This window comes from Natrix helvetica (assembly GCF_964273705.1).
Source record: "Natrix helvetica genome assembly, chromosome: 8".
Classification (NCBI taxonomy): Eukaryota; Metazoa; Chordata; class Lepidosauria; order Squamata; family Natricidae; genus Natrix; species Natrix helvetica.
The window spans coordinates 12,325,820-12,346,629 of NC_138559.1; the positions used below are offsets into that span (position 1 = coordinate 12,325,820).

A 20,810-nucleotide genomic window follows, 5' to 3' on the forward strand; every position below is an offset into this window, starting at 1 on the left:
CGCCAAACCGTCTGCACATGTGCAGAAGGTCCTTGATGACATCTAGGTGGGTGGGCGGAGCCTTGCACAGCCACCACTACAGTTCACCCAAACCACCACTGGAAAAATCTGCGCATTGTCCCCAAATTGTGCATTTTCCCAAGGACAAATATTGGAAACAAATTCCTAGCCTTTCCAAAATTGGTCAGGAACTCTCCCCACCCCCCGAAATGTAACTGAGAAGGGAAAATGCTTTAAGACATGAGGACTGATCATATTCCCTATATTTATTCATTAATTTAATTTTAACGGTAAATACAATTAAAGCCAATAGTGGATGAAATCATATAAGATGCTTAAATTGGCTACTGAAATTAACCAATTTTCTGAGTTGCAGAAAACTCTGCGTCATAACCATTTCATACTAAGCCACAAAAAAATCAACCAAGATTAGCATGTCATATGAACTGTTAGATCTGTAACTGCCATGTGCAAGGAATCGGGATCACATGTTGAGTTCTATTTCGAAAGATTTATTGCTCAAGCCTAGACACAAGAATCTAGTCAATTAATGGTCAGTACTAAATTATCGCTAAATACGAGTCAACAGAATTCAAAGGAGGCTGGACTTGGATAGTTTGTGGCAATATAATGATGCCAGACCGTTTCCTCTCTTGATTCCACCTCCAGATTCTGCCTCTCCACCTCCTCCTACAATAACTGACCTGGATGCTTATTTATTTGTTTATATTTCATAGTTCTTAACCACCCATCTCTCTTGAGATAAAGCTAAGTCTTGGCTCTATCCAATTACTGTCCCAATACTTTCAAATTTTGGAAGGAAACCCCCTGGTATTCTACTCCAAAGCTGATGTGGCTCTCAGTTAAATAATAATCTTGCACACCGTCACAGAGAGATCTTAGAAAATCAGTCAATATATACCCAAGTAGGGATCTGTGGGAATGCAGTTCATTTTTTATCTCCCTTGTAAATAACCCTGAATTTTAGTTACTGAGAAACAGGAATGGGATTCTATTGGTTCAGACTGGTTCGGGCAATCCTGAAGGTAAGTCTTCTCTAAACTGCGTGAAGTGCGTGCTCAGCAAACCGGTTGTTAAACTGTTAGGATCCCACCCCTGCTGAGAAGCCTACAAGATCTCCTTCCAGGAATCTTGCCATTACTGTACTTTGTGTCTCAGATCAGTAGTAGTTTCTAATGAGAGACGCTTGCCCCGTGGCCTTTGTCAAGGGCCAGATTTGAGAGGAAAGACAAACAACGTGATTCTAAAGTAATGTGGATGATGCAAAGATAGAAATTCTGTAGACGACTGTCCTTATAAGGAACGGCTCCTAGTGATGAGGGTTTAAATTTCAAAATGAGAAGCATTGCACTTAAGAATTTGTACAGCAAGAATTTTACTCAGGTGCCCTAATCACTAAGGAGAAAGGGGAACACTATGTCTCTCTCTCTATATTTTTGCACATGCTTATGATTTCTTGGCAACCACATTCCAATATTATGACAGCAAGGGCCCACAGAATTAGCCTTGTGATGACTTCCCTTTGTTGAAACTTAGCTATGTTACCCTCGGGATATTTGCCAGACTTCACTGATTGCTCTAAAGGGAGAGTGAAATTTGATTATGGCTCTTGAACTGCATGGTTTAAATGGAGCCTCTCTGGAAGCTTCCTAGAATTTGAAAGGGGAAAAAAAATAATCAAAATTGAAGGCTTGCTTTCTTACCAAAAGAAAAGAGAGTCCCGTGTCAAGATTAAGTTCTAGAAATCTCTGGATAATCTTATGGTTATCTTCTACTTATTTTAATCAATAGCAATAGCACTTAGACTTATATACTGCTTCCCAGTGCTTCCCAGCCCTCTCTAAGCAGTTTACAGAGTCAGCATATTTGCCTCCCAACAATCTGGGTCCTCATTTTACCCACCTCGGAAGGATGGAAGGCTGAATCAACCTTGAGCCTGGTGAGATTTGAGCTGCCAAATTGCATTCAGCAGAAGTAGCTTGCAGTACTGTATTCTAACCACTGAGTCACCGCGACTCATCGACCTTTCAACTTAGTTAACCCGGTTGACTGGAAAGAAAGTACAGGCAGTCTTTGACTTATGACCAAAATTGGGAACATTGTTATGTGAGTCACACCTGATTTACAACCTTTGTGCCATGCTTGTTAAATAAATCACCACAGTGGTTAAGTTAATCACATGGTTGTTAAGCAAATCCAGTTTTTCTCATTCCCCTTGCTTGTCAGAAGCCAGCTGTGAAGGTCTCAAATGATGATCACATAATTCCAGGATGTTACAACCTTCATAAATATATGTGGGTTGCCAATTGCATGAATTTTGATTATGTGACCATGGAGATCAATGGTGGGCTACGACCGGTATGCCCCGGTATGGGTGTACCGGTGCCTGCCGGGAGCACCGGGTACCATTCCGGTAAGGTGCTCCGGAGGGCTTGCCTGCCCACCCATGCTCCTTACTGGTATTTGAGCTGTTCAGGGCTTCCGCGCATGGAGCGTACGGCGCCTGCACAACGCTCCACCGAGCAGCTGGAGTGTCGCGGAGGCATTGTGGAGTATCACAGGCGGTAAGTACACATGTGTGCGCTGCACATGTGTGGTGGACTCCCAACCCCGTTGCGCCATATCGGTTGCAATGGGATCTGGAACCCACCACTGATGCTCTGAATGGTGTGAATGCAAGGGCCCATTGTAAGTCACTTCCCCCCACCAGTGCTGTTGCACCGTTAAACAATTGCTAAACAAATGGTTGTAAGCGAAGGACTATCTGTACATAGAAACATGTCAATAAAGGAGAATATTCATAGCTCAGGGTTGACATCATGCTCCTTGGTGCTCTTTGACCTTGATTGGTTTTTTTTGCAAGGATTTAATTATACCCTTTTGGCAATATAGTGTAAGTATAATCTTTATTGTCATTGTACTTAAATACGACGAAATTGGTTACCCAAACTATGTAACATCACCAGTGCTAGTATGGGAGCGAGCTTTACTCTCTATTCATGTTCTATCGGCTTGTTCTGTCAGTGTTGGTGGGAGTGGGTTTTTTTTGATTGGGTTGTTTATTGTTGGCTGACTTAGCCGTTCTTTGATTGGGGTAATTGTTCACTTCCTGATTAAACATCTCTAACATAAGCACTGTTGAAATGAATTCCAAGGCTGGACATAGAAATGGTTTGCTTCAACACAATTTATTTAGTAAACAACTATGGAGTAGGTTCATATGTGATGCCAAATTCAAAACCAGGCCATGAAAGCAAATGTAGTCAACATCTCTTAAGATTTCAACCAAACAGAAAAGTCATCAATAAATGCATTGACAGGGGATTCCTATCAATGTAGTAATTATAAATAATGCAATTACTTTTTAGAAGTAAATGTACATGATGGCTGCTAAAGCAGCAATTGTAAATTTACTAGCAAGCACATGTTAATAAAGATAAGAACCTAAGAGTCACCTTCTAGTGAGATGGGCATCAAATAAATGTAACAAGTAAATACAAATAATTTAAACATGAGCCGTTGAGTGTGCAGGACTGCAGGCTACTTCTGTTGACTGCCTGCAATTTGGCAGTTCAAATCCCAATTTTGGTCATAAGTCAAAGACTGCCTGTACTTTCTTTCCAGTCAACCAGGTTAACTAACTTGAAAGATTGATGAGTTGTGGTGACTCAGTGGTTAGAATACAGTACTGCAAGCTACTTCTGCTGAATGCCGGCTGCCTGCAATTTGGCAGCTCAAATCTCACCAGGCTCCCGGTTGACTCAGCCTTCCATCCTTCTGAGGTGGGTAAAATGAGAACCCAAATTGTTGGGGGCAATATGCTGACTCTGTAAACTGCTTAGAGAGCACTGCAAAGCACTGTAAAGCAGTATATAAATCTAAGTGCTATTGCTTTAAAGAACAAACTTTCCTAGTTACTATGTTTTTATTTTTAGAGCAACAGATTCATTGGCAGTATTTCTTAATCATTAACTTTTATTTGTTATTTGCCTTTAATGATAAACAATAATTTTAAAAGAAAAATAAATAAACAGAGCAGTCAATTGTTTCTAATACACATACTAATCATAACATTTAGTTGTAGCAGCTGTTCACACAATCCCAATTTGTGATTACTAAACTGCAACTCTTTGGGTTTAATAATTTCACTGTTTGTTGATGTGTACATAAAGGAAGATTTTAAAGATAATTTAATTGATTTTGTAGGAAGAAAATAATACAGTAAGATTCCTTTGTTGAACTGAATTACGGGCTTTCCAAAGGTGTTTAAGTAAAAACATTGACATAAAAACTACTGATGAACAGATAATCTACAGAAACGCATTTCCTGAGGTTGCTGAACAATTAAATATTAATTAAAAAAAAAAGAATGATCCTTAAAAACCATCTTGTCCCTTGAAAAGAATGAATGGAATTAATAATTGAAGGACATACCTGAAGTTAAATAATATTTTAATTACTAAGATGGTGAACATAAGTCCTTGGAATTAATTAAGGATAGATGAAATAGAATTTAGAATTTTTACCAAAGCCTAATTTTTTTTCCAAACTGAGTTTCCTATTTGAAAGTAATATAACAATAAAATGGATTATAAAACTTTGTATTAAATGAAATCCTGCCATTCCAATTAACCCTTTCTCCTAAAAGTATTCCTTTCAGTTATTACTATCTACTCTCTCGTATTTCAGCCCCAAACTAGGTACGATGCATTTAATAAAGTTAAGCAAAAGTAGATTAACCTCTCTTTTAAATTAATTGAATTGGACTGCATCTCATGAACTTTGTTAAAGCACTCTTGGCATCTGTACTTCCCAGAATAAGATGCCAGCATTTAAAAACTGCTTAATCCATCCACCCCTCTGGGCATGTTTGACCATACCGTAGGATCTAACAAGCTGGCAATTTTAAAGCTCTATCGAGTATGAACTAGAACTAATTCAATATCCAGATGTTTCATTCAGAATATTTCCAAAATAGGAAGAAGAATTGTATGCAGTTCTTGGCCATTTTTTATTTTGCATTGTAGAAATCTATATTTTATTATAGGTCTAAATTATAATTGATGTAGCAGACATCGTTTAAAAGAGGAAAAAATAATTCTCAGAGTTTTGAATAAGAACAATTAAAACACAAGTGTTAGCTCAAAGGTGCTTTTTTTGTTCAAAAAGCTACTAGACTATTTTTTTCTTTGAGGAGGAAGATTTCTCTTCGTTTTTTTTTCCTTCCTCCTCAAAGAAAAAAAATAGCTGAGTTACCTTTTGAAGAAGAAAGCAACTTTGAGATAACTGTAACCTGGATGACTGAGAATCTCCACAGACAACACGAATGATAATTATACAAATCAGAAATATTTGATATGATTTGTTCAACGCACTTATTTTGACTCCAAGCTGAAAAGCATTGCTAGGATTGTCCATCACAGTTGTGGGTGTGTGATTTGCTGAATTCCTGTAACAGTTTCCATCCACAATAGACTGCAGCATTCTTGAGAAACAACAGCTCATATATCTTACAAAACGCACACATTATATATCTGGAAACACATAGTTTCATAATTCCAAGTGGAAATCCATTAAGGAGAAACTTCAAATAATCACCAAGTAAACCATCTGCACTTAACAGCTACCAAATGACACAACCACAGTCTATTGATTTTATAATGAAATTTGTTTCTCAAAGTGTGTTGGCTGTAATTAAAACTGACTTTCATATCAATTTTTTAAAAGTCTAGTAAACATTACAAAGAAAAGATGCCTTTTTGAAAGAAAGAAATTCTGGGCATTAACATAGACTCCTATATATAAATTATTTCTTTGAGATCTATGAATCCACTCAAGGATTCCACCTGATCAGAAATCCTAACTAGAAAAGTGGCTACTAAATCAACAGATCTGTGAGCCGAGAAGCTATTTCCACCTCTGTTACTTCAACATGGCTAATTGCTATTTTTCACTGTTGTTAATATTCTTATTATTGTTCTGCTGTCTCTTACCTGCACACATTTTGGCAATAATCAGGCAGTTGAAGACCAACTGGCCCCAAAACACCATTTTTAAAAAGAATTTTGCTCCTTTTTCTTGAATCCAATGTTATGTGTTTCTAGAAGAATCCCTTACTCCAATCAGCTTTTTTCTTAGACTGCTTAGCATTTAAATTATCAAGCATTTATTTGTTAGTGGACTGTAATCTAAGCTGTATCCAAGCAGTATGATTGCCCTGCAAATGTCTAAGTCAGGGAGCTCCAAACTTGGCAATTTTAAAACTTGTGGACTTCAATTCCCAGAATTCCCCACCCAGCATGAATGGCTGAGGAATTCTGACCTTCACAAGTCTTAAAGTTGCCAAGTTTGAAGTCCCATGGTGTAAATTATGGAAGGCACGTGAGCTGTTTGAAGGAGATCAAGTAGGACACCTCAACCTTATCAAATTCAGCATTTAAAACAAAAATCAACATTCCTTCTAAATTGGAAATGACATCGATTGAAAGCAGGATTTGAACTGCTTCCAGATAAATTTTGCTTGTGCAATTACTTACCTTCATTTCTGAAATCCATACATTAAGACCTTTCACTGGCATCTTACACATTTTTAATGTCTTTTTTTTTTTTACAACCCAACATACATAAAAGAAGAATTGAAGATGTCTCCCCTTAGCTAGTATTGTTTGAATTGGGCTGTCCATGACTTTTTTTACAATTTTCTCCAGCAACAGGTGCTAAAATAGTTTTGATAAACCCTCATAAATAGGTTTCATACATTTGATAGAAAGATAAACTTTTTGAAAATCACAGAAAAGACAATTCCTTACAAATGAGAGTAAGACAAGTTCAATGCAATCCAAAGCTCTGTCTTGACAGTAAATCTTTGGAAGGTTGGTTCTGTGTATGTTTACGCAAAAGATTTACTCAAATGTAAGCTGGACTTTGTGAAAGGTTAACTCCAAATAGATGTGGGATAGTTGTGTGCAGATAGATAGATGACTTGCAGAAGACTAGAAGTCAAAAACTCTTGCTATTTACAAAACAGCTGATTGGTTGATCATTGCCTATAAACTGTGTTGCTGAAAATAATAATACATATTTGAGAAGAAGCAAGGGGAGGAGTTTTGGGTGAAAAGAATTGTGAGCTTGGCTCTGGTCCGGGGATCACAAATTCCTAGCCTGATTGTGTTCTCAGAGGCATTCTGTTATTAATTAAGACCATATATATCCTTGCAGGTTCTGAATGGTTGGGCTCAATGTCCTAGTTTTAAAAAGTAAATTCCACAAGTATGAAAATTTCACGGAATGATGCCCAGTGAGCCTCATTTGTTTGACCCTCTCCTGTTTTCATTGTGACTTAAACAGGATGTGATATCTGAATTTCTGATCAAAAACGAGAATCATCCTCTGCCTTATCTAGATCCCTATGACCAGTGCCAAAATCCCATCTTCTTTTAGGTAGTACCAATAATCACCTAGCTGCTTAACTCTGTATATGTGCATTCTCAACGGTAGAGGGAAAAGAACAGGGGAGTGCAAAAATAACATCACTCTTACCTCATAAATTACCCAATCCCTATATCTGATTCAACTCAGACATTCCTCGTTCACATCAGATGAAGAACTCATCTAGAATCTCAGATATTCAACCCACAACCTCACATTCTCATTGGCCGGTATATTTATATTTTACTTACCAATTGGCATGATTAAAAAGAAAGGAAGCCAACACAGGATGAAACACCCCACAACTATTCCCAAGCTTTTGGCTGCTTTCTTCTCCCGAGAGAACTTTAGAAGCCTTACGGAAAAATTGGACTTGTGCTTGGTGCTAGGGGTAGCTCCTGCAGCTTCAGTGTTGTTCTTACGGTGGATGCGGAGAGTCACTTCTTCTGAATGGGATTTCTCAGTCTTCAGGCCACATGACAATCCTTTGCTTTCCCTTCTGGCTACCACGTATACCCGGCAATACATCACCAGTATGATGACCAGGGGGAGGTAGAAGGACCCAAGAGCAGAAAATAAGACATAACTTGGGTCAGTGTTGATCTGGCAGGTTTTTTCGTCTTTTGGAGCTGGTTGTCTCCAGCCAAAGAGAGGACCTATGGATATCATAAGTGACAATGCCCACACGCACAGCAGAGCCAGGATGCCTCTTTTTTCAGTCACTATGGCTGGGTATCTCAGTGGGTAGCTCACTCCAATATATCGGTCTATAGAGATAACACAAAGGCTCATGATGGAAGCTGTGCAGCACAGAACATCAACAGCTGCCCAGAGGTTGCAGAAGATCCTCCCAAAAGCCCAGTAGCCCAGAATGTCTAAAATAGCAGAAAAGGGGAGAACAGTAGAAGTCAAGAGGAGATCAGCCACAGCCAAGTTGATAATGTAGTAATGGGTTACGCTTTGCAGATGTTTGTGACAGGCCACTGAAAGGATAACCACGATGTTGCCCAGGACCCCAAAAACAATCAGGCCCCCAAAGATGACTCCCAATAATATGGCCTTGGAAACATTTACTTGCTCCACAGTCTGAGTGCAATTGAAGCAGTCAGGGGCAGAGATGTTCTCAGAGGTCAGTCCCATTATCATAACTGGTTAATGTACATCCAGTGTGTTTGTGATTCTTGCTGCCCTTTCTTTGAAAGAGCCAAGAGCAAATATTTGGTAGTGTTGGGAGAAGCTTTATTTCCACATTGTAGATATAAATTAATTGGAAATACTAGTCTGGCTTTATAAATGCAGAGGAGAGAGCCAAACCCTTGACTATTGAACATATTTGAAGATCCACATTTCTTCTTTTGCATTTGCTCTGAAGAAAAACACAGGCGTTTCTTGTCCCATAAATAATTCCAAAGCAATTAGAATGGTTCTCTTTAGAACAGTCTCTTTGATGTTTACCATACCTTGCTAGATGTTTGATGATGAAACCATATTAAAGACTGGCTAAAGACCTCTTTCTTAGTTGCTGTTTAGTTTTTAAAATAATACCCGTTGAGCCACCAGATGCTTTCTGTTACTAAGCAAGGAAAATTGCTGTGGTAGAAAGGCCTTCAACTTCCAGACTCTTTAAAAGTTCTTCATGGAAAGATGCAGCATAAATAATAGCAGAGTATTATTTGCTCTTTCTTAGGTCTTCTTCATATTTGACTTTGAAAAATCTTTCCAGGTGAAAGAAGATTGCTGTCTGTCTCTCTGGCTGACACTTCTCAACATCTAGTCTTTTCATCCATGACTAACTTTGTGATTCCAAGTTGCCGAAGAAGCTGTAATAATGGTAAAGCCGTGACACCTTCACCCAGCATATAATCCTTTTAACAAACAATGGTTATGGACCTGCTAGGAACTCGGAGGAGATGGCGATCTGTTCTGTTCTGTTTGACATATGAGTTGTTTCCTATAGAAGTCAAAAAGGAGAAAACATATTTCAAATACCAGACTTCTGGTTGGGCAAATATTCTGATGGCAACATTTCCCCAAAATTAGGAATCAAACTTTACTGAGTTTATATCATCGCATTTATATCATTGCTGTTGACACTGCTTGCTCATCAATTGGTGCTCCTCAGCCTGATTGCTTTTTAAGGTTTTTCATCAAATCACACCTCTGAATCCTGGGCAATAAAAATGTTGATCTCTGACAAATTGGCCATTGATTATCCTGCAGCCTCCCCCCCCCCCAGGGGGCGGGGGAAAGGCAACATTAGGTCCTTTAGAACAAGCAGATCTATGTGTCACTTCTTTCAGTTAACTCTTTTGCAAGCAAAACATTCTGCAACTTTATATTAAGAAGAAATCATGGACATCTCCATGTTAGTTTGCAACATAAGAGAACCAGTAATGAAATGGTTTCTCTTCCTGCTCTACATTACAAATGAGCCTTATGCTAACTTGAAAGGATAACAGAAAGCTCCCCTTGCGATCTGAGATGCATGGCTGAAGTTGCGAACCCTATGTATGGAATTCTCCTTGCAGCCTAGTTTTTAGTTGGTCTAATCAAAACAGATTGATTGGTATCAGGGAATGATCTGTTTGAAATACCCGAATTTAATCCTGGGCTCGGTAATAAATATCTTTGGCATAGATGATGTCTATTGTAATACACATGCAGGAGATCCCAGGGCCAGATTTGGGGATCTCTAATTAAAAGGAACAAATTACAATGACTATAAAGACCAATTGCTTATCTAAAACTTTTGAAAATGAAGAAGAAACACTATTGGATTGTATGTCTGATTTGACAAAATAAGTGTCAAAATAATAATCTCATGTATCAAGATTAAAATGCTGGGCATTCATGGACTGGACTGGACTAGACTAGACTAGACTAGACTAGACTAGAATAGAATAGAATAGAATAGAATAGAATAGAATAGAATTTTTGAGCAAATGCATGTTTTCAAGCAAACAACAGCATGTTGTTCCTGGTGTCCCAATTAGGCTTGTGCATTAGACCACAATAGGAAATGTATCCTTGGTGAAAACAGTACAGGCATTTCTCTCTACAGAGGACAGATCCAAATAAGCAAGCAAGTTAGTTGCATAATTTACTCATTTAGTTTCCATAGATTTTAAAATTCCCCTCCCTTCCCACCATGTTAAGCTCAAGCACTCATCCCATTGTGTAACCATGAAATATCTCTTTTCTTCGCAGACTCTCAGAGTTTTTCTCAGTCTCCGTTTCTTTATCTTGGGTTTGGCTAATCTTCCTTTGGGGTTTCAGATTTTGATTGCTTATTTGTATCCTATGACTATCATTGTTGGATTCAAAATTCCATTCATACTAATCAGAATGGTTAGAGATGTTGGGAATTATAGATTAACAGCTCCTGGAAATAACTAGGTACTTTCTCTACCTTTTATTTTAGAGGTGGGCAACCATGTTTTGGCTGATGGGAGAAAATAACGTTCTTATCATTAGATTAAATTTCTTACATTATAGATTATATTATTATTATTATTATTATTATTATTATTATTATTATTATTATTATTATTATTATTATTATTATTATTATTATTATTATTATTATTATTATTATTATTATTTAACTATTGAGTGCTTCTGGAGTCTGAAGACACCAGGACTGACGTTTGGAAGCTCTGGTTTATGGGTTGTGATTTTGAGTGGTTAATTCTTAATAGGTGTATTAAGCCTATTCTGGATTTCTTTTTATTTCCCAGAAAAAAAAAAAAGAACATAGTTGGAAATCATACCAAGGAAATTGGTTGGTTTGCTGCCAAATTTCAGTGCAGTAATTTGGGGGAATTCCTGAGGCTAGAAAAAGTTTAGGGTCCACTGATAGCCCATCAACGAGAAGTTGTCAACCCAAATTTATTAGGCAGAGAACAAAAACGGTTGTCAATGCAAAGCAGGCTGATTAAGCTGGTTCTAGCAAAACCAAGCAAAAACCATAGGGCTGTTCTAGACTCCTGGATTATTAGCATGGCATCGGCATCCAGAACAACAGCAAAGTGTCCTTCCAGCTACATCTGGACAGTCCAAGAACTGTACCTAAGACACAAAACATGTTTTGTGTTCCTGAGCTACGATTTCGCCAAAGAGCTGTTCCCAATTAAGAATAGCAAAGACAATGACATCATGCAACTCTTATAGGAACTCTTTTCTATAAGATTAATAATAACAGGGCGAGGGGGATTGAAATCGTGCGTTGAGTTTGACCATGTCTCCCATAAGTAGAGTACAAATACACATGCATGCACACAAGTCACAGCGGTGCTGCTTTAGAAATGATATTTTAAGCTTAGATTTTGTTCCTTTAGGGCTCGGGGGGGATCCTACAGCATAGGTCAAATTAACAGCAAAGCTCAGAACATTGTGTTATTGTCAGTTGTTTCTGACTTGAAGGGTCATTGCACTTATCTCTTTGGATGCAAATGGGTTTTGCATACAAATAGCATAGAGAACAGATCTGTCTGGTGCCTTGCATTTTCTGGCCTTTTGGACCCACTGTTTACAGCTGTTATCCATGTTTATGGGTAGAGGCTTGGTCAGCTAAGGACAACAACCTATCCATCTGATAAGCTAAACTCCATGCAGTAAAAAAATACCCTCCTTATCTTTAATAGGACACCCACTTCCTACAAATAGAAACTTTGCTGGATATTCCCAAGATAATAAATGATAATTGAACTAATAATTAATAGGTGATTTGATTTTTAAATGTGTAATCTTTTTAAACAAAAAGCTTCATCCAGTTGTTTTTCTTTCTTTTTTAAAAGAAAAGCTATTCCTTCTTTAAAAAGCTGGCGATGCTTATATTGCAATGGAGAAAATAGGTGAAAATTCAGACATACCTTTAGTGGGAGAACATTTCAAAGCCAATTGGTCATTTCAACAATAAATTGTGGCCCCAACATCACAAAAAAACAGGGCTTGGGGGAATGCGACCCAGTATAAAATGTTAGGAACCAATGAATATTTGTAAGCAGACATGTAAATAAAAACATCACTACACATTTCTAGTCAATTTTCTCTTCATTACTTCTTCTCTGCTGATTGTTGTTGGACTCAGGGAAATTAAATAAATACGAGAAATCCAGGGATTGTAGGATGGAGGCATATCCCAAACAGGGAATAAAAGAAATGTTGTCAACTGTGTCAACATTACTTGGAGGAAAGAGGGAAGGAAAGAATGAAAAAAGGAAAGAGGGAAAGAGGGAAGGAAGGAAAATAGGCAGGTATATCGTCTTTAGCTAAGGACTTCTTTTCCATAGATATCAAAGATCTCCCTCTACTTACCTCCTTCTGGCTCCTGAAACCCTCCTGTTGCAGGCTGATTGAAAGGGGACGAATCACAGGCAGTCATCCGAATGGCACAGTGGGACACTTTGCTTGCAAATAGCAATAATGAAATAAATAAATCCAAAAAGAAATCAGCATTCCCACCCTCAAACACCCCCCCCCCCCGTTAGTATATTTTGATGACTCACAATTACATGAATTCCCTCTGTCCCAATGGCTAAGCGTGGCTGAGTGCTGGTTTTATGATACCTCCCTCTTCCTCGGTGAATAATGCTCCCCTGCTCGACTGTCAAGGAGAAGCAGTAACTTTAGTGTGCTGTAGGAGCTGATGCAGGCAGCGCTACGGTCCCTGTTGTGATTTACCGTAATCTCTTGCTGGTTACCGTATTTCAGCACAAGAAAGGGCACTTCTGACAGTTGTCAACATTTTTTTCTGTTGACTCCGCTTTCTTTTCTTTCCCTCCCTCCCTCCGTCTCTCTCTCTCTCTCTCTCTCTCTCTCTCTCTCTCTCTCTCTCTCTCTCTCTCCCTCCCTCCCTCCCTCCCTCCCTCCCTCCCTCCCTCCCTCTTTCTGTGTGAGTCTGAGTCTCCTTGTCAGCTGTGAGCAAATACTGGTTACTCAATCTACTTTAAAGAAAGGGGGGAAAGGAACAGAGTGGCAAAGGAAATACTACCACAAACTGATGAGAAGCTAGTTAGCATTTACACCCCACCTATCGTATTTATGCTGGGTGTTTTCACATTCTGAAACACAGATAAATGCAGTTTGTTATGGCGGAGGGGGAAAGAAAGGAGTAACAAGATTGTGAAGAAAATGATGTACATTGAGTCTGTGGATAGGTGTGTATTTGTAAAATGTCAATTGACTTTGAGTTTGACAGCGAGATTCATAACAAGTGGGAACTCAATTGTTCTTGTTGAAAGAGCATGTTTTAGAAGAGAATATATGTAGCTCAGGGTTGAATGATGGAGTCCTTGGTGGTCTGTGAGAATGGATGTTTGCTTGCAAGTGATTTATGATTGATTAGGTAACCACATTGGAGCCCTGGTAGTGTTAACTACTCAGGTAGTTTTGCAAGCAAAACAACCAAGCTCATAGACCACCAAGGACACAACATGCTTTATTTTGGCAAAGAAAGAACCAAGGTTGTTTGGAACCTGCTTCCATCTCCTAACTATCCAGAACTTTCTGTCCAAGTCTTGTATCCAGAATGAGGTCTCCTTGGGTTTCTGAGAGGGTAGAAGGCAGAGGCATCTTTTCCGTAACAACTTGTCAAAGAATGGAGTAAATCAGCCTGCAGGAATTGAGTTGGCACTCTGTTCCTTCCATGGTGCATGCCAACACATTTGATAAGGGAGCAGCACCTTCTCCAGAGAGAAGCAGAGCATAGAACCGTGGTCATTTCAGCTTGCTTTTGGATGTGTAGGACATTATTAATGGGACAGTTTTTAGGGAAAGCTTCACCTGAACCTTCATCAAAATGAAGCACACCTTTGAAAATTTGCATCGTCTTACAAATATCCCTCCCTCCCTCTGACTCTCTCTAGCGAAATCTTTAGTTATTTTGGCCAGGCATCTCTTTTGCAAAAACACAGACTTTTATGGCTTCCTTTAATGTGATTGTTACATTTTTGATTAGCTGTTGTGTGATTATTTAAAAAGATACATATGCTGCTCTCTTTCAAACACTTTTGAAGCAGTTGGCACAGAGGATCGCAAAACATTTTGAAATCAGCACTAGAAAAAAATAAAAAATGGATAGGATTACATTGCAAAGTTGGAAACCTACAAAAGTGTTGAATAGAGAAAGTGTAACGTTTTCTCCCCAAATCACTTGTTCTTCAAAATTTTCTTTTTTTCCGTGTGTCAAAATGAAAACTCCAAGGATGACTCTTTCCTCTCCTCTGTGGTGGTTTATGATGGTGTTTTTTATATGGCCCCCTATATAACTCTGGGTGGCAAATGGAGCTTTTCCCCATCACATTGTTCAGGCAGGGAAGACCCCGTGAGTGAAATAATTTTGATTGGCAGGGTGCAAGAAGATGGCCTTCTCTGCTGCCTCCCCTGCATTGAGGAACATCTTGCCCTCTGAGCTGAGGAAATCCCCCAATATGTTGGCCTTCCTCACAGCCATGAGACCATCTACCCTGCCTGAATTACCAATGGCTAACCATGGCACTCTCAGTATTTGATAATAGATACATATATGACTCTCTCTCTCTCTCTCTCTCTCTCTCTCTCTCTCTCTCTGTGTGTGTGTGTCTGTGTGTTCCAGCATAACTCCTTGTAATGCCTTGTGCAATTTCAACCAAACTTGGTACACAGATCTGAAACAAATACTATGGGGGGTAAGTCTCCCCTAATCCGTGTGTATGTGTGTTCCAGTATAACTCCAGAACGCCTGGGCTGCTGAAATGAAAAGGACTGAATTATATCTATAGTGTCAAGTCACAGTACTTTTGACAGTGATAGTATGCATTTTGGATTCAAGTTGTGTTAAGATACAGCCTGTTGTGCCTGAAAATGGCTTCTACTGTACAGCACAGTGGAGTTGTCACAATAACGGCTTCACAGTACTCCACAAGGGTGCTCCCTCTAATACAGGATTGGGATAAATACATACCCGGGCTACATACCTGGGCAACATGTGTGTGTGTGTGTATGTATGTATATGTAGGTATATATATATCTCTGGCAATAAGTATGATATACATGCATCCATACATACAGGGGCACACACAATGTGTATGTGTGTGAATGTGTGTGTGTGAATGTGTGTGCGTATATATGTGTTTGTGTATCTATATCTATCTACCTACCTACCTATCTTTCTATCTACACACATACCCACACACACACACTCTGGTGTGGTGGGTTGCTGCTGGCATTACTGACAGTTTGGTGTGCGTGGAATTTTGCTCTGGTGCAGTTGCCCATAAATAGGTCTGTGAATGCGCAGAACATCAAAAAATGAAAAAAAAAATCATGCACACACACACACACACACACACACACACACACACGATATGCACACACACTTATATACATCAATTAAATGAACTGTTCCATCAAATCCCAAGCTGAAGTCCCTATAAGAAATCTTATTATTCACCCCCAAAGCTGAGGTCCATTAACATTTGGGTCTCAGAGCCTGGTGGAGGGAAAAAAACAGGCCCCAGGGCCATCTGTATCCCTAGGAGAAGCTGGTTCGATAAGCTCGATGCTACATTTCTTAGGGCCCATCAGAAGGCAGTTCTTCACGGAGGATACCTGGGGATAAATCCTTTAAACATAGAGGCTAAAATTCCATAACTGGTCACTGTGGGCAAAATACATTCAGTATGTGTAATCAAAGAATGCCAGGAACGACTACCTCATATAAACATTTATTGATGTAAAAACGGCAGTTTTTAAACATTTTGACATTTAAAAGGAATCTTGCGCTGAATCATTTTCTTTTTCGTTTAAAAGCAGCATGGTAGCAGCTGGTGTTCCCCAAAAGTGGCATTGCTCCCCGTACCTTCCATCTGATTCTGTCAATTATGCCCACTCAATATTTCCTCTTGTGACTTGGAAAAAGAAAAAAGAGGGGGGGAAACCCAGTCTGGTCATTCAATACAGATATTTAAATATTTCTCCCGTTTTAACGACTCTGATTATAAGTGGGGCAGAATGCTTCAAGAGGCTTACAGATAAAGCAGTCATTATAGACTTAAATGAGTTTTTTAAAAAAGAAAACTATATCTAAGTGAATTCCATTTATTTCTTATAAAACTTGCCATTAATGGTATTCATTTGCACTCAGGAGGAGTTTCTACTGCATTTAAAGGAGCTTATTTTTCATTGTACAACTGAAATCACAGCTAAGGGGGAGGGGAATCAAGTACCATTGGATTCCATCTGAAGTCCCCCTAATCTCTCTGAATGATTTCTGTAGCTGGACCAAGTTGCTATTCTTGAGATAAGCTACAAATGAACTTCTCTCCTTCCTAACTTTGCTAACTTTTGGTAGAGTTGGAAGGGACCTTGGAGGTCTTCTAGTCCAACCCCATGCCTAGGCAGGAGACCCTATACCGTTTCAGACAAATAGCTATCCAACATCTTCTTAAAGACTTCCAGTGTTGGGGCATTCACAACTTCTGGAGGCAAGCTGTTCCACTGATTAATTGTTCTAACTGTCAGGAAATTTCTCCTCAGTTCTAAGTTTCTTCTCTCCTTGATTAGTTTCCACCCATTGCTTCTTGTTCTACCCGCAGGTGCCTTGGAGAATAGTTTGGCTCCCTCCTCTTTGTGGCAACCCCTGAGATATTGGAACAATGCTATCATGTCTCTTCTTTCTCTTAAGCTAAACATACCCAGTTCTTGCAACCGTTCTTCATATGTTTTAGTCTCCAGTCCCCTAATCCTCTTTGTTGCTCTTCTCTGCACTCTTTCTAGAGTCTCCACATCTTTTTTACATCGTGGCGACCAGAACTGAATGCAGTATTCCAAGTGTGGCCTTACCAAGGCCTTATAAAGTGGTATTAACACTTCACGTGATCTTGATTCTATCCCTCTGTTGATGCAGCCTAGAACTGTGTTGGCTTTTTTGGCAGCTGCTGCACACTGCTGGCTCATACTTAAATGGTTGTCCACTAGGACTCCAAGATCCCTCCAAGATCTGATGCAGGTGGTCCTCCATTTATGACCACAATTGAGCCCAGAATTTATGTTGTTAAGTAAGGAATTTATTAAGTGACTTTTGTACCATTTTACTTCTTTTCCTGCCATATTTGTTAAGTGAATCACTGAATTAATAACATGGTTGGTAAGTGAATATTGACTTCTCCATTGCTTGTCAGAAGGTCACAAAAGAGAGTCAACTGACCCTGGGACATATCTCAGGATCTGCTACAAAGAAGAGGGAGTCAAGCTATTCTCCAAAGCACCTGAAGGCAGGACAAAAAGCAATGGGTGGAAACTAATCAAGGAGAGAAGCAACTGAGAACTAAGGAGAGATTTCCTGACAGTTAGAACAATTAATCAGTGGAATGAGTTGTCTCCAGTAGTTGTGAATGCTCCAACATGGGAGGTTTTAAAGAAGAGATTGGATAACCATTTGTCTGAACTGGTGTAGCGTTTCCTGCCTAAGCAGGGAGTTGGACTAGAAGACCTCCAGGGTCCCTTCCAACTTTTTATTCTATTTTCTATTCCTATCCTATCCTAAATCTGAACCAGTTGTCAAGCATCCTAATGTAAATCACATGACCAGGGGGATGCTGCAACAGTTATAAGTGTGAAAAATGGTCACAAGTCCCTTTTTTCAGTTCAATTGTAACTTTGAACAGTCACTAAATGAACAGTTGTAACATTGAATGATCACTAAATGAATTGTTGTAAGTTGAGGACTATCTGTATATTTTTCTTTTATTTTCAAGTGCTGGAAGAAGTTTAGAGATAGAAGCTTAAATCAACTTTTCGTGTCTTAAAACACCTGACATTGGAATCATAAACTGCACTCCCTTTTGGAGGGTAACTTTTGATCTGTTGGGCTAAGCTTAGTGCTTAATAGCAATAGTACTTAGACTTATATACCACTTCACAGTGCTTTACAGCCCACCCTAAGCGGTTTACAGAGTCAGTTGGGGGTTTACATATTGCCCCAAACAATCTGGGTCTCCTTTAACCAACCTCAGGATGATGGAAGGCTGAGTCAATCTTGAGCCAGTGAGATTCGAACTGCCAAATTGAAGGCAACCGGCAGTCAGCAGAAGGAGCCTGCAATACTGCATTCTAACCACTGCACCACCACAGCTCTAAGCCAAAGAACATGGGGATCCTTATGCTAAGATATACAAAAGATGCTTATGAGAATTGTGCATATCGAATTCACCTTTATGGGAAAAAGCCAATCTAAGGAAATATTTCTCTTTCTCTTAAGTATTCTAACTTTCTTTTTTTTATTAGCAGATTTTTTATTATTTTCCCTTCTACAACACATTACAGTCATTATATCAATATTGTTATATCATCATATCTGTACATGTATACAACATTTCACTTCTATATTTACACACCTTTATACACAGTTCTATATATATCTATATCTATCTATCTATCTATCTATCTATCTATCTATCTATCTATCTATCTATCTATCTATCTATCATCTATCATCTATCATCTATCTATCTATCATCTATCTATCTATCTATCTATCTATCTATCTATCTATCTATCTATCTATCTATCTATCTATCTATCATCTATCTATCATCTATCTATCATCTATCTATCTATCTATCTATCTATCTATCTATCTATCTATCTATCTATCTATCATCTATCTATCTATCTATCTATCTATCTATCTATCTATTTATCTATCTATCTATCTATCTATCTATCTATCTATCTATCTATCTATCTATCTATCTATAGTTTTTCGGCTTAATTAATTTTCTTGTTTTGCAACCATTTGTACCAATTGTTCCAAATTTCATAATATTCCAACTCTTCTTTATCTTTTAATTTCAGTGTTAATTTATCCATCTCTGCACAATCCAAAGTTTTTTTATCACTAATTTGTCCAAGGGGTATTATTTTGTTTCCAGCATTGGGCAAATGCTATTCTAGCTGTAGTTAGCAGATGTGTTAATATATATTTAATTTTCTTTGTATATTTCCCTTTGATTATTCCCACCAGAAAGATTTCGGGTTTGTATTTTATCTGTTCTCCTGTAATTTCTTGCACCCATTTCCAGATTTTTGTCCAATATTTTTGTGCTCCCGGGCAGGCCTACCATATGTGATAAAAAGTCCCTTGTACTTTTTTACACTTCCAGCAGGTCGGCTTCATGTTTGGGTACATTTTAGCCAATCTTGCTGGTGGAAAATGCCAACGATAAAGCATTTTGTACATATTTTCTTTAAGTGCTGCTGATCGTGTTAGTTTATAATTTGTGTTCCAAATTCTTTCCCAATTACAACTATGTTGTAACCAAAGTTTTTGGCCCATGCTATCATGCAACCTTTAACTTTTTTTTCTTCTAATATTACTTCTAATAAATATTTGTAAATTTTAGTTATGAGTTTATTTTCTGGGCCAATTAAAATTTTATCTATTTGTTGTAATTCTGTGTATATTCCATATTCTTTTACATCTTTTTTGTATCTCGATTGTAGTTGGAGATATGGCCACCAATCTATATTTATATTTTGCTCCTTTAATTCTTGATTTGTTTTCAAATTCCCTTGGCTGTCTAAAATTTCACTATATCTAACCATTTTCGATAGATCTAGCTTATTGGGATGTGTCATGGCTTCCATAGTGCTATGGAAGCATTCTAACTTTCAATGTTCTGTTATTTTGCTTTATGAGTTACTCTGTTCCTGATCATTGCTATTGATATTTACATGCCACCATAATTTTATCAACCGGCTTTTGTTAAAAAAGAAAATAAAAGAAGGATATTCAGTTATGTCAAACCAACTAATGAAACACTGAAAATTGTTATCTAAGAAATTAAATTTTAGGATGCGTGTAAATTTTGTTGATTCATTTTGACTTTTTTTTCTTCCTCCCTCTTTTCAAGAACTTAAATGCCAATAGTAATACGTATAAAATAGCAGCAGTAGGAGAAGGAGAAAAAGAAGATGATGTAGAAACATTAATTTTATAATTTTAGAAAGCAGATTTCTTTTTAGAGCATAAGATTATTTAGTAGTCAGTCATCATGACGGAGATGGGTTTGGGATTTGTCTTTAAGATATTATTTTGTTTCATCTATTAAAAACAAGTTTTGGAGACTTGCCCTATAGGCACTTTATTCTTTCTCTCCCCTTCCTCCCAATATACAGGGAACTTGGCTTTAAATTAAAAAAAAAGATCAAATATAGTGAAATTTAATAGAGTAGAGTAGAGTAGAGTAGAGTAGAATAGAATAGAATAGAATAGAATAGAATAGAATAGAATAGAATAGAATAGAATTGAACAGAACAGAACAGAACAGAACAGAACAGAATAGAATAGAATTCTTTATTGGCCAAGTGTGATTGGACAC

At 38.1% G+C, this 20,810-nt stretch overlaps 2 protein-coding genes across 5 annotated transcripts in view; one reads left to right on the forward strand and one right to left on the reverse strand.

Annotated features, from left to right (window-relative positions):
* Window positions 1–9,138, reverse strand: part of ADRA1A (adrenoceptor alpha 1A) — a 40,157-nt gene extending 31,019 nt beyond the window's left edge. Inside the window, exon 1 of the mRNA XM_081960797.1 lies at window positions 7,701–9,138. Within this exon, the coding sequence (XP_081816923.1) occupies window positions 7,701–8,595 (895 nt within the window). The 5' untranslated portion in view covers window positions 8,596–9,138. The remainder of the gene's footprint in view (window positions 1–7,700) is intronic.
* Window positions 1–20,810, forward strand: part of LOC309396068 (uncharacterized protein) — a 193,186-nt gene that overhangs the window by 22,521 nt on the left and 149,855 nt on the right. The window contains exon 1 of one of the 4 annotated variants that reach the window (XM_081960827.1): window positions 9,148–9,280. The exons of 1 other annotated variant lie outside the window; for it this stretch is intronic. The gene's annotated coding sequence lies outside the window, so the exon portion shown is untranslated. Of the gene's footprint in view, window positions 1–9,147; window positions 9,281–20,810 lie in introns of those variants that run through there. 2 more of the 4 variants (XM_081960828.1, XM_081960829.1) reach the window with 2 other exon arrangements.